Source organism: Meleagris gallopavo, chromosome 3, assembly GCF_905368555.1.
Source record: "Meleagris gallopavo chromosome 3, MGAL_WU_HG_1.1, whole genome shotgun sequence".
In the NCBI taxonomy this organism is placed as follows: Eukaryota; Metazoa; Chordata; class Aves; order Galliformes; family Phasianidae; genus Meleagris; species Meleagris gallopavo.
The window spans coordinates 3,705,398-3,719,989 of NC_139406.1; the positions used below are offsets into that span (position 1 = coordinate 3,705,398).

The window sequence follows — 14,592 nt, forward strand, 5'->3', positions numbered from 1 at the left end:
TGGAGTGAGCATGGCTGAACTTCAAGGGATGATGTGACATTTTATCCAGATTACATGGTTACTCCTGGTGTCACATGCACTAAGAGATGCATGAAGTTTTTGGCACCAGCTTATTTCACATTCTGCACTGGAAATAACACTAGCACTCTTTTTTCCCTCCTGTTTTCCATTCCTTTGAGGAGGCATGTACCACGCTTTTGCTCATTACACGGTACTTAAAATTGCAAGTCACAGATATAAATCCAAGTGGCTTCATATTTAGTGGCCTCTTGAACTTGGCACATTTGGATGGACTGTTCAGGATGCATTCAAACTTTGGCCTTATCATGCTACATAGCAACTGAAAATGTCTCATCAGCTACAGCAAGGAACAGGATAAAACCATGGCTCCTTTTTTTTGCTTCTTCCTTTTTTTCTTGATGTTTATTAACCTAGAGTGTTTTCAAAAAAGGAATGGGGAAAATTATCCATCTCACGCATATCCTGGAGAGAAGATACGGCCTTATGTCAGTCTACCTGTTATAGGTATGGAGGCTCTGCTACTCTTCATAATAACATTGGAATACCTTAATATAACCTCCTTCCCACCGTCACCACTTGTTTGTTTATTTAAATGAATGACTATGAAGGAAGAAGGCTGTAACTATTGGTATAACAGCACTGCTCTTTCCTATAAAGCTTGCTTCTCTTGTAGACTCAGACTACCAGAATGGCAGCAGTGCTGCCCTGCAAAAAAGGATGTAGTACTAATACTGGTCTTAAAGTCTGTCACTGATGACACTGCTTTTGCAAGAGGAATGCGGGGATGCTCTTTCCCGGAGCTTTGCTATTAACAATCCCTAGAAAAATACGAATACCAAGCAACTTGAGCCATGGTGTCACCTCTAGTGTATTGCTAGCCCTTCATCAAAGCTTTCAGGTCCTGTTTGCTGACTTTTTGCTTTATGCTGGGGAGAGAGAGTGACTAGGACACCATAACTGCTTTCCAAAACTCTTACAGTTGTCACCTGTATGATAGGAAGTCACCAAAAAAACCCAAATCTTGCCAATTCCAGGCCTACTGTTAGCTTAGCAGTACTCTATTTTTGTTCTAAGTGCGTTCTTCCCTATAAAGGGATAGAAGCACAAAGCTACACTTTTTTTTTCTACAGCAAAGGTATTTTGTCATCAATAAAACCATGCATTTTTGCAAAATAGAGCAAGGTTCACTGGCTAGACAAGTACAGCAGAACAAGTGTTTAGCATGTTGGTGGACAAACGCTGCATGTTCAGTGACACAAGAGCTAGCAAGTGAAAGATATCTGTTTCTACTTACAGCACTCGATAGGGTTGGAGGCTACTTGCAAAGAGAGGGTCCTCCCGTTGGACTGTGGGATGTGGACTCGGAAGACCAGTCGCACACGTGTGTTCTTCCGCCCAATGTCTGTTTCTCCCTTCCGCAGCTCAATGTCAGAGTTTCTGAGCTTTAATATTCCAGCACAGTCAATGCTACCCAAAAGGGAACACAGAGCAATTCAATTCATTTCAAGCAGAATTCAGAAGGACACAAGAGTGCAGTTTCTTCTCTGTCTCCTGTACATCTTCTGTGTCATACACAGCCTCATGACCAAGCTAAACACATCAGACTTCATCCACAAGTAGCTCAATTCAGGCTATTGGTGGTAACACATAGCAGCTAAACTTGAGCACACAAACCTAGGCTGTTACTCCAATTGCCAGAGGAAGAAAATGTAAAAGATCCTCCCATCCCAACACACCGTGAAAGGATGGAGCTTACAGACTAGCTGAAGTGCAAAGAAATGGACTAAAGGAGTCCAGAGGACAGGACATGACTGCACACTGTGTTACTAACTTAGAATGCAGGTATAGTAACAATTTCACATGTTATGGCTAATTCGGATAAAAATATTCAATGATTTTTGTTCTAGAGCAAAGTCCTGACAATACTCATTATTGAGTGTAGTTCTCACAAAGTCAGACCCACTCTCAATGTGCTTCTATATGAGTGAATTTGTAAGAGTCGTAAGCTGAAGTGAGCTGAAGCTTTGCAAGAAAAAAATAAAATAAACTCAAGGTTTCCCCTCTACATTAGAGAAAAATGTGCTGTTTGTCAGAAAGAACTCCTGCTATTTCTGACCTCTCTCACTCCTATTTTTCAATTTTGGTTTTCTTGTGAATGAGTCAGAATTTCTGTCAAAGCAAATTCCAACAGAGAAAGTTCACAGAACAAAAGATAAATAAACATACACGCTCAAAAATCCACTGCAAAAATACCTCTGCTTTGGTTAAGACTACAAAGTCTGCACTGCAGTTTATTCTGGGCACTGGTCTCTGGCATGCATTTTATTATACTAAATACATATAGTTTAATTTTATTTTGAATTAAAGAGTTTAATTCCTCCTCCAGACCTTTGAAGCTCAGTTCTGAAGCAAACTGCAAATAAAAACTATGGCAGCCTGGTTTTGACCTGCATTTTTTTTGAAGTATAGATTTCAGAGTAACAAAAATACCTTTGCTGGTATGATCAAAGAAACTAATGAACATATTAATGCTTCTTAATGAAGCATATTAGCAGAGGAAGTCATAAGAATTAAGAAATATTTGTACGTATGTCAAAATTTTATGCAATAATCCATATGACAGAGAAGAAATGATGTGCATCTCACTATTGCCTCTTTCATAGCAAGACTTGTAAAACAAAACAAAAAAAACCTCAACAATTGGTTCAGACTCTGTAAGGTACAGAGGAGCACAAATCAGGCTTGTAAAATCACAGATATTAACACTTGAAATCGATAGTAGTAGTTATATATGTGCAAAGTTAAAATATGCTAATAAGCTTCATTGCTTCATTATACAAAAGCCAAATACACAAAGTATTTGTGAGAAAAGTCCTTGGCTTTAAATTTCAGTTCATTGTTAGCCTACATGAGGTTTTAGAGCACTGACATACAAGGCTTATATAAGCCAAAGCACTGTTTGTGGTTCTTGGGAGAACTCTACTATGATCTGGCATATGTGTCATGAAAATACTCAGTTTGGTTCCAGAACTGCGTGACTACCTTTATTCTATAGGGAAAGATGATAGAAACAGTATTAATGTTCCCGTATGGCAAAAAATATCATTCAAACTGGGTAACAGAAGAACCAAGAAATATTTTCTGTGTACGAAGTGATGACATTTCAATAACCTCAATGGAATTGTGCCAGCTTCCAGTGACAGAAAATGGGGCCACTAATTTTGCATGCTCGTCACGACTTAACACAGTGAAGTGACAGAGGTCCTCAGATCTTGAGTGATGATCCTCATCCCAGCCGGCAGTGCAGTTAACCACATTCTAGTTCTTCTATTTACATGATGCACTCCAGCACATGTTGCACATGACATTGCAAACCAGCTTCTAATAACTGCTATATACAGAAGGGCTTCAAGTGTCCGATACCGTTTTTCACTTCATTAAGGTGAAGAAAACAGTGTATGAATAACCAGGAGTAAAATCAAGGTTTTTTAAAGTTCCCTGGGATTTCCCATGGTCTTTGTTGTGGTGGGGCCTGCTTTCTTTTTGTCTGTTTATTTACTTGTCTTTTCTGTCTCCCTATAAATACACACAAACCTGCACACAACCATGTATACATATATGTACACATGCACATTAATACATCAGTAGATGCACATACAAATTCCTCCCAGGGCAGCTGATTTGGAGAAGGGTTAGCATCATTGAATAAGGGTTGAAGAAGGGAGTGGATTAAATCATACTGAGGGTCTTGCTTATGTCACATACACAGCTTGATACTGGATTCCTTATACACAATCCTGTAATGAAATTTACCATTAACACTCAGATTCCTATTAATTCAGAAGTTGTAAGGTGTGGGTGCTTTCTTTCCTGCACGGAAAAACTCATTCCAGTTTAGTAACTGCATTCTGTAAGTTTTAACTCCTTCCCTAAAAATTTTGCTTCTAAACAAATGCCATTGTAAAATGTGGATTTTTATTAGATAAGAACTAAGAATGGTTTTGTTTGTCATGAGAAAGGCTAGGTTACTTGGAAATGTCCTCTAGAAGAGGTTCCATTGACATCCAAAGATAAATTTTAATAGGCCCTGTTCCTTGTGCTAGCACATACAGGAGTAAGAGGTGTCATATTTAGAAACTAAATGCAGGAGCTGAGGTAGGAGATATTTAGAGCTTGGTAACCGAGACACTTATTTTAAATGGCAAATAAGCACATTGGCTGAAACTCTAGAATGAAAGCAATCAGTTGTCATAAATATTTGCAAAGTTCATTTTGTTGTTAAGCTGATGAGAGGCAGTTTGTGCTAGTGAAGTTGTGAAAACTTACTACTACTGAGTTAAAAAAAAAAAACAGAATAAGGAAAATAGTATACAAGAAAAAAAAAAATAATCACAAAACAGAAGAAATTAAGTGGGAAGACCAAGAGGAAACTGCTAAGCAGTCAGGGATAGTGTCTGGGTCTTACGTTGCTCTCATGTTGTTCTCTGGAAGAAGTGGGATTTCCAAGACTTTGGTGTTGGAAAGTATTGTTTCGTGGCTGGTGGTGGAAACAGTCTTCCCAGTGATTCGATGAACCTGGTAGAAAGCATGGGGTCGCAGCAGGCGGTCGTCTGCAGTCCCAATGAACAGCTGTAGCGTCAGGGGCTCGCTTTCTAAGTAACCATGGAGCTGGCAAGAGAACAGAAAACGCCCACTGAGCACCACGGACATAAACTGCTAGGAATCAATTAAATTTTTATAAGCAGGAGAGCCTAATTCAAGGAAAGAACTTGTGACAGGTGCTATGTGTTAAGTTTCCCCCTTCAATTTTTCCTGTAACGTAATATTGGTACAATAAAAAGGTGCACTCAGAAAATGTCTCATTATCTCGGAGGACCTGAGGCATTTTAGATGAGGTGAACTTTTGTGCACTCTTGCTATGTCCACAGAAATCTTTGCGTAAATTCTGTCGCAGAGTTTGGCAAAAAAAACCACAAAACAACACAGTCAAATGTTCATCTGCAGTACTGAGGGTAGCAATGGTAAGGGGGTTTTGCGTGTGGAAAAGAGCATAGATGATCCACCCCTAAGCTTCCTGGGTTCCACATGTGGAGGATGTGGAGGACACTTCCTCTCACTGATTTTTATGCCAATAAAAACTGGAACAGAATGGAGACAGATCATGTGTACATAACTCGATGCTCACCATGTGTGCAAATTCTTCTTAGAATTGCACAGAAATCTCAATGAAGCTACTTGGCCTGACTTGAGCCTCATTCGTGTTACAGTGACAACTGTGATGCCAACAAGAGTTATTTCTACTACATGTCAAAGCAGTAGTGCCTACCCTCAATACTGTTGCTCTGAAGCAGCCACCTAGAGTTTATGCCAGTGCAAAGCCCAGTCTGCCAAGGGAGAGCAGACAGCACATGAGTGAGCCGCATGCATCCCACTCCTCTGTCATCAGCAGCCCTCTGCTCTAAAGCACGAGGCCTCACAGCTCTGTGTGCTGCTCAGTATTTAAGGTGAGGCCAGCCTAAACACTCTGTGAAAAACAAGAATACAACAGATGCTGCCAGGTAGAGGCTGTCTTCAAGCAGACACAAACTGAGCTCCCTATCTGCCAGTTTGGCTCACCTGGCTAACTTTTCATCTTCAGACTACAAGGGTCTTCAAGATCAGCCCTGGCTGCAGAAAAGCCCAGGATGAGCAAGCTCAGCGAGCCCAACAGCCTGGCAGATGAGGGGTACACTGAGTAGCAGGGAAATAATTGAATTGAGTACATCGGCTTCAATGCCTGGCAAAAACTAGCAGGTAACAGGCAAGACAGAGCTCCTGGCTCATACTGCCATGCCATGCAAAGGGATCTTGCTGCTGCATGCAGAATGTGTCCCAGGCAGGCAGAGAGGTTTTGCAGTTTCCTCTCCCCACACCTCCTGACTGACCTCAGTGTGCCTGCCACACCATCACTACAGCCCAGGCAGCTATACCCTTTGTAGTGAACCATGGCACAGAGCTCACAGTACAGAAGCACTCACAAGCAAGCTCAGGGACTGTGCCTGCCACAGGCCCCAACCACTTCTGTTGCCCACACCCATGCTGAGTCAATCCCAGCCACGTGGGCATAGCAGTCCCACAGTCCCCTTGCTCTTCCATCTCTCATCACTCTACCATTTCTTCATGCTACCACCTGATGCTGGGAAACAAGCCCTCAGAATAACTCTCTTCCACCTGAGAGCTGTGAAGCCCTGCACTGTGAGTAGGGAGGATGTGGCAGCTGCAGGAGAGAGGAGCATGAACCAGGTGGGCAGTTACAGGAGGTATGTAGTGCTGAGGAAACGTTCTCACTGTTATAGGTATACTTTCCTCTGCTAATGATTCAAGTGGGAGAGACCAGGCTTTCTGGAGGTGTACAGCATCACTACACCATCACTAACTCAGACAGATCCGTTTTATGCCATTGATTACATCTTGGTGAGCAGGAACAATTTTAATTTATGGAGTAGGAAAATGCAAACAAAGCTACTTCCCTACAGCTTTTTATTTATTTTTCCACAGAAGATTTGCTGGGTGGGCCTCTCCCACGATCCTACATCAAGCAGGAGGATCTGCTGCCATTCCTTTAATGTGTGTAGCTCTTTGTGGAGGAGGCTGGAGGCTCTGATGCTTTCATTAACTCCTCCACATCTCTTCCCTGTCTCCAATACAGGCAGTGTCAGAATGGTGGAAACAGAAAAGCAGATCTCAGCCTCAGCTCTCACAGAGGTTCTATGGACTGTGTCTTTCAGTTCAGTTGCCAGCCTCAGAGCCAGGAGCAGCAGGTGACAGGCTGCTTCTCTGCCGGGTCACAAGCAAAAAGTGGCAGTGACTTTCTAATTTGCTGCTCGAATAACTTCAAGAAGCTGCATTTCCAAGATTTCAGTGGGAAACCTTAAAAAAAAAGGTGTTTTTCTCCAACAGGAGTTTGAAACATGCCTGCCATGAGGCTCAGCTTTGTCATACTGCAGCAGTCCTCAGCTCTCCTGCCTCTGACCCCACCATCAGCCATCTCTGTAGCCACTGCCTGTACCAAAACAGCGTACTTCCCCTTTCATGACAAGGTAGTTCTCAAAACACGTGGCTCCTATGTCTGGCAGCAGAAAGATTCTCAACACTAAGATCTGTGCTATAGTGCAAAAACAGAATTTTCTGGTTTTAAGTCCCAGCCCGTAGAGATGCAGTCTGAGCAGCTCGTGTGCTCCCAGCACAGCTGGCGACCACAGGGAAGCCACCGTCTCACTCAGCACATCTCTGTCCCCGCGTGCCTTGCGGCCATAGCTGTTTACTACTGCCACAGACTTGAGTAGGGCTAGCAGAGTGACCTGGATTCAGCCCGGACTGATCTCACGCTACGTCAACATCTCTAGAGCCTCAGCATTGAGGCCATGGTGACGGAGGAGACATGGGGTACTGCTGGGTATTTTCGATCGTGAGCGTAACGCAGGTTCACAGAGGAAAACGTAATAAAGTGTGACACACGAACCGATTAAATTTCTACAGGAAGCTGCTGGAAGAAAAATCTACGTAGCTATGCATTACCAGCAGTGACTTCTCCAGCTTGTTACGGAGGGTGCTTTTTATGGAGTGTGTAAAATTAAAACAAACCCATATTGAATTACAAGGCTGCTTAAAAAGTAAAAATAGACCAGCAAGTAACTTAAACCTCAATTCGTCAAAAGCAAAATCACACACTGAGATAACCATGTGTTTTACTGAATCAGGGCGAATGGGTCAAAAAATCTTAGTCTTGCATTGGGTTCTGCCATTTCAGGCTTTATCCTTAAATCAGAACTTAGCTACTGCTGTACCTCATAACCTACTTGTGAGTCTCAGACGGTACTTTTCCCACAGGTTTTTTACCAGGAATCAACCTAAAATGCAAAGCCTCACCTTTGCATCCCTGCCTTCCCACAAGAAGAGTTTAAATGCTGGAAAATAAATATTAAGATATCAGATGCATGTTCTGCATTGTTCTTTAAACTGTGTCATCTTCAAACTAGATTTATGATTGTATTTCTTTTTTTTTAAGGTCCTGTTGTACAGCTCTGCTGGGCTTCACTAAGCCGTGAGCTTTCTCTGGATACATCACATATTGTTAATCATGCATTCTCTGGGAGCTCTTCCTCATCTGGTAGTTCTGAATCTGAAGAGAGACAGTGCTCAGCATGATGAACAAAGATGAGATTTCAAGGGAATGGAAGTGTCAAAAACATCCAGGAAGATAAGGTTGCTAGTCCAGTTACTATACAGTTGATTTTGCAGCCACCAACACAGGCAAAATCCTTATTCAACTGTAAGTTTTGTGCTCTGCAGTAGAAGGCTTCAGATCTCAAATACGTATTTCCCTTTGTGTTTTCCTCAATGCATCATATTTGTTACTTTCACATCATGTGACTTATATTCCAATAGAAGCAATAACAGACAACAGTGCAAGGATTAACATTTGAAGGGGCACATACTGTTGACTAAATTTAGGCCGTTCTCCCAACATACAATTTCTGTGACAGATAATACTGAACTTTGGAAGAGTTTTTGGTATGCTGTAGATGTCTGGAAAACAGGCAAGATTCCGCACACTTTCAGCAGGTACAGCAAGAATACTCTGTGCCTCCCTCAAAATGTAGAAGTGTGACATTACTGTCACATCATCCAGAAGAACGAAAAGGGGAGCACTGGCACTACAGGAAGAGCTGTAGTACTCCGGGCTATTACATTTGTCAACAGGTGAAGGAAACAGAAAACAAGGTGAACGTGAAAGGGGAAGGGGTAAAGGGGAACTGAGTATTTCTATTAGTTAGGAAAGATTTCACACATTCACATACACGCATATTTTCCATGCATGCTCTGGAATACTGTACTTGGTATAAAGATTCTGTTTCCTGGCATGCAACACGGGATGCGTGCGTCAGACACCCTATTTTTATCTTTTTCTCTGTGTAACACAGTCCCAAAGCTGAAGCTCTTCTCATAATACCTCAGTGGCTGAGTACGGGTGACAAAGGCTGCTCTCAGCTGTAGGGTTCATAAAAAAGGATGTGCCTTTCCTATCAAGCATGCTTTGCTTGGCAGTACCTACATCCAGATGGAAAGAACCATACATTCCCCTGATGTGAAAGTGTAAAGGGACGTCGCTCCAACTAAGGATCGGATGCACACAGTTATTGAATGAGCTGTTCTTCCCCAGTAAAGGTGAGAATACAGCAGCCACCTGTTTTAATACAAAGTAGAGATGCAGGACAAACTTGAGTATGTAGATAAGACCACTGTGGTCAGTGTCACTGGTTTTGAAGGGAAAGTAGGTCATGTTCTCCTGTTCTGACTGACCATTGACTAACCTGCTCTTTTCCTTTTTGAGCAACGCTGTAAAAATATTTGAACTCATCTCCAAAGACATTTGCATATATATTGTCTGAAGCTGCTAAGATCAAAATCAGACTTTAATTGTGGGCCTGTTTTACACTCCTCTCATTCTATCAAAAGCAATGCAGTCACCAGTAATTAACAACCAGAACAGGACTGATCACAGTTAAGCTCTTCATCATCTTACATCATCTTACGCAAGAGTGAGAGAAGACTGCACCGCCTGAGTGACTGCTGCACCACAGCAAGCTTTCTCTGGAATTCCTAAACCTCTCTGTCATCGTTTTCACAACACCATCTCTCACCAACACCTCTTGGCTCTCATTAGTAAATTGCTGCTCATCTTGATGCATGGTGCCAAAGCAAATCCCAGCCTTTCCCTTGGAGTGCACAACGTGGAATGGGCTTATTGTTCCAGCACGTCCAGGCAGTGTGGTGCTGAATGCCAGGAGGTGTTCCTCTGACAGCCAGCAAATCCCAAGGAAAACAGAACCATTTCTCCCAAGCAGCAAACATCTGACTGCAAGGTAGCACCTGATTTAGATATACATCAATCACAAGCTGAGGTTTATCACAAACATGAGCATACCCAACCACAGGGTGTTCCTGTTGTATCCGAACACAGTGCCTGGTACATATCTACAAAATTTGGCAACCAGAATTGAACAGACCTGAAAACGATAAGCAGAAGAAGCTGGAGTGTTTTTAACATAAACATTAGAAAAACACAAAACCTCTCCAAGCTCAGTGAGGCTACTGAATTTTGAGGAATTTTTTCAGATGTTGTGTCCCATATCTCAAATGCTATTTCAGAAACAATGGTTATCCTAGAGACTGAAAAGAAAACTTCTACTATTTAAGTTAGGACATTTATTTTAAGAAAGGCAGCTGAAATATCCTGTGTGCTTCCGTCAAAGTACTTTGTGCTTTTGGCATGCTGAATTATCTGTCGAAATGCTCAGAAAACTACCTGTCATAACAATAAGCTCTCTGTGCCTGGAAAGGCTCCCAGAGGCCGCTGAAAGAATGGTCCCATTCCGGTGGGAGCCAAGGAGGCCATCATGGCCAGACACACCAGCCAGGTGTATATGGAATGACTTTTCAGTGTACTTGCAGGGAGTTCTGCAAAAAGACCACAGGCACACCAGTGCTTCATTTTTGCAGGCAACTAAACCAAGACATTCCCCAGACTCTAACTCTGTAAATACGTTAAATGAGTGCTGCTGCTGATTTAGGGCTTAGCTCATTCCAATGTTTTTAGGACACCCACTAATATCAATGTGGGGCACAACCAGGGACTTCATATCCATCCTCTAAACTAGTCAGGAGCTTGTGCTTGATACTGTCCAGGCTATCAAGTGCTGTGTCCTTCATGACAATGATGTGCAAAAATCCATATGTAACACCTGTATCAGCAATAAATTTGTAAATGTGCGTGCCTGTTCTTTGTACATTTAATACATAATCAAGTCTCTGTGAAAACAAACACATCTATACCTCTAAAAATAATAAGAAAAATATCTACCTTTTTTTCATCTCTTCTTGTGCCCCATCCCTGGAGGCATTCAAGGCCAGGCTGGATGTGGCTCTGGGCAGCCTGGTCTGCTGGTTGGCGACCCTGCACATAGCAGGGCTTTGAAACCAGATGATCATTGTGGTCCTTTTCAACCCAGGCCTTTCTATGATTCGATGATTCTTCTCCAGCTATGCCACTGATGGCCATACTGCTTGCACTCAGCAGTGCTTTACACATCTGTCTGTCTCACTCTTATTTCAGAACTCTTCAAGGAATAATCTGTGCTTGAGTATTAGTCTGGAGAGAATCATTAGCAAGAATAAACACTCAGTCTGATGAAGGGGGCTTCTTTTGCTTATTCTCTCATCAGTGATTTGGAATGTAATTGCTAAACGCTTTCAAAACAGGAAAATGTGATAAAATGTAAAATCTATAGAATAGTGAAATCTTTGAAGTAATCCTGCTGGTCTATTCAAGCTAGAGCTTCAAGAACTCCACAAAATAGCTTTATTGCAATCTTTCTCAATGAGTAGGTTTTTGTTGTTGTTGTTGTTGTTTTTTATGGTAACTGCACGTGATGAATGGTAAAAGAAAACTGCTGCGGTCCCTGCCTCATAGTAGGCTCTTTTATCCCAGTTTCTTTCCAGCTTTAGCTCCTCAAGTGGAGATGTTTCATCCACTGCTGTACTACTTGAGCGCCCTCTATTCATTTTAGGGCTCCAGCCCAGAACAGTGCAGGCTACTGCAGCCCAAAGCACACCTAGGACTAGAAGTAGCACAATGCAAGAGGCAATCTCACTTGTTGACTAACAAGACAGGCTCCCCTTCTCTTTGCTGGGAACCAGGAGAGCAAGAGAGCTTGCCAATTCTTTGATTAGGTGCAAAGCCCAGGTCCAGACCACATGTCAGTGTGGATGCAAATCAGAGGTGCTAAACTGGGGCCACTCGGATGCTCTTGTACACTGTTTTCTCTAGTGAGAGCACAAGGCAAAAAAAGGGAGTGTCTTATTTAAAACATTAGAGCAGAAGAACTTCAGTAAAACAAGAAGAAGAAGAAGAAAAAACACCAGGAACCAAAACAGCTGAGCTGTTCTCTGAGAGCTCTCTGGTCACTGTAGCTTCTCTGAATTTCATCTGACGCGGTTGGCCAGATTGAGCGTATAATTTATGCCCTGTATGACATAACATCTATGCTACTCTCCACAGTCCCTCACTCACTTCACATAAAAATGTAACAGAAATTCCTACAGTTTTTGTGCTGCTTTCAAGATTTATTTTTCCTTTCTGAAAATCTATTTTCCTTGGATTCACTCAAACTCTGCTTTAAGATCCAAATGTAGTTAAGAGTTGGTTCACAAATAAAAATAAGATGGCTTGTTCCTGCAAAGAGCTAAGCCTAGGCAGAGAGTGAGAGCTGGATGGAAGAAGGAGTGAATGAAAAGCAGCAGGAGTGTGTTTTATGTGGCACTTTCTAGTGCTGCCACTTGGACTTAAATTCAACAGTGCAGCAAAAGAGCAGCTGTTCACATCATGATGAGTAAAGATCTATATAAAACTTCCAGCTGCAAATACGCTGTGAGGAATTATTAATCTTAATGTAATAGAGATGCTGTATACTCAGTCACTGGCTCACAAGTCATTTCTGTCTCCATCCAGGGAAAAACAGCCTTCGTGGCTGCTGGTTCCCATAACAGCCATGAGATCTCCTTCTCTAAACAGCCACAAGATGCTGCTCCCTATTTCTAGGAAAGCTATTCCTCAAAAACAGGTGTTCTTGCTAATGATTCTCTCCAGACAAACACTCAAGAACCAACCCAGTTCACAATCCTCAAAACATCATAATCATTATATTTATGAGGATGATGTCCATCACAGTAACTAACAGGTACCTTGTGCACTGGACTGCTGGGACATCATTAATCTTGCACCCAGCACAGAGCAGGTAGCAGAAGGCAATCTTCTACCATGAAATCAAGATGCCCCTTCCCTAATCACAGCTGTTCCCTGACCTGCTTTCAGGTGATCAAAGGCAGCCAGCAACTCTGAGCCATATCACAACCCATCTCCAAGAGAGCATCACCCAACTGTACAGCTCTGATCTCTTAAAACCTCAGCACAGCTCTCTCAGGGGAGGGCTATGAATGTTGTCCTCTGTGGAGGGAGGGAAACCAAGCCCAGGCTGCCCGCCTAAATCAAGTTTTCCTTCTCCTCAACAGCCTTGTGCTTCCCTGTGGTGGCTGCAGCTGGCCCTGTGCTCTGCCTTCCATCCTAGGCAGCCTGTGTACAAATTGCAGTTTGCCATTTATGCACCGTTCCTATGCAGAAAGCTCACCCTTATGTGCTACCACAGGCCTTCCTGGGATCCCCAGGTGTGTGATACATGCTGCGAGGAGGAAGAGCATTAGACACTCTCTGCTGATGTCTTGTGGAGGATGCTAGCATCCATCGCAGTGACAGCACCACGGTACCCTGAGTAACCATCAGCAACTTCTCCAAATGCCTCACTGTCACCTGGTGGCCTACAAGCACTGCAGTGCCTCCAACTTCAGGGGTAATGGGTAGCCCAGCTACACCTGGGGATTATCTGCTGAAGGATCAAAGCTTTTTACTGCACACCAAAGTGAATCTTGGTTGGACAGGGGCAACACACTTCTAGGCAGAATACCTCTGAGGTTCACGAACACCAATGGGACAGTATTAGACTAGAAGTTATTACCTTTTGCCTCTATTTTTACACCTGTTCCAATGATATTTATTTAAACTACCACTGAAGGCAGAAAGCTAGGGCTATGCTTAAAGGCGTTATCTCCATAAATATTTGAAGAACTATAAATACTGAGCCATATTAATAATCTGAATATTGGACTATGTGTTTTGTTGCCATACAAATTAGGATAAATAGTCTTTTGATTTTTAATTTCTCACTGTGTGATCACTGATTTCCAACAGCTCCTTTAAAAAGACAAAATTATTCTTATGTAAGACTTCATACTGTTTAGTTAGCAATAGAATTAAAGACCGCAGCAGAGAGCAGGATCTAAAAATGAAAACTCAGTGCCAGAAGCAGACAAAGCATGTTGTGCAACAACAGTTGCATGTCCCATGTTGGACACAGTATAATTAGACAGTCCATGAGTTAAGCCCAGACTGTCTTCTCTGTTTAGGGAAAAGAAAGAGCTGGAAAGGAGGCTTTGCGATGGTCTGAAATAAACCTTCTTGCTCCTTCTGTGAGTAACATGAATATTGACGGCTTCCCAGTTTCACAGCACCTCCATCCCTTTTATTTATGTACAAGTGAGTTAATGAAGGAAAGCATTTTTAACAAATTATAAAAGTGTAGAGTGAGGATGGCTTCGACAACAAAGAGGCAGAGAGCTGGTCACAGAGTTATGGAATTCTCTGCTAGTTTTTGCTTCATCAGATACGGATACATATGAGATTAGAGACAAAATTTCTTAACAAGTTTTTGCATATTTGGAGCCTGCTCTATGTTTAACCAATTTCTGCTTCATCCTTCTTAAAAAGCAGCATCTGTGCTATGTGGTAGAGTAACTCCTTCTTCACTGTGAAAGGTGCAGCACTTCCCAATCCTCTGACTCTAATCCTTGTAATCCTCTAATTTACACTTCCATTCCTTGATAAATAGAACAGACTAATGCAGCTCTCTTGTTCTTTGG

General features: G+C 42.3%; 1 protein-coding gene across 11 annotated transcripts in view; it reads right to left on the reverse strand.

Annotated features, from left to right (window-relative positions):
• Positions 1–14,592, reverse strand: part of NFATC1 (nuclear factor of activated T cells 1) — a 114,926-nt gene that overhangs the window by 65,515 nt on the left and 34,819 nt on the right. For all 11 annotated transcript variants that reach the window (XM_085220087.1, XM_085220086.1, XM_085220083.1 and 8 more), the window contains exons 4-5: positions 4,487–4,689; positions 1,316–1,488 (exon numbers count right to left, since the gene is read on the reverse strand). In XM_085220087.1, coding sequence (XP_085076213.1) covers positions 1,316–1,488; positions 4,487–4,689 — 376 coding nt within the window. The remainder of the gene's footprint in view (positions 1–1,315; positions 1,489–4,486; positions 4,690–14,592) is intronic.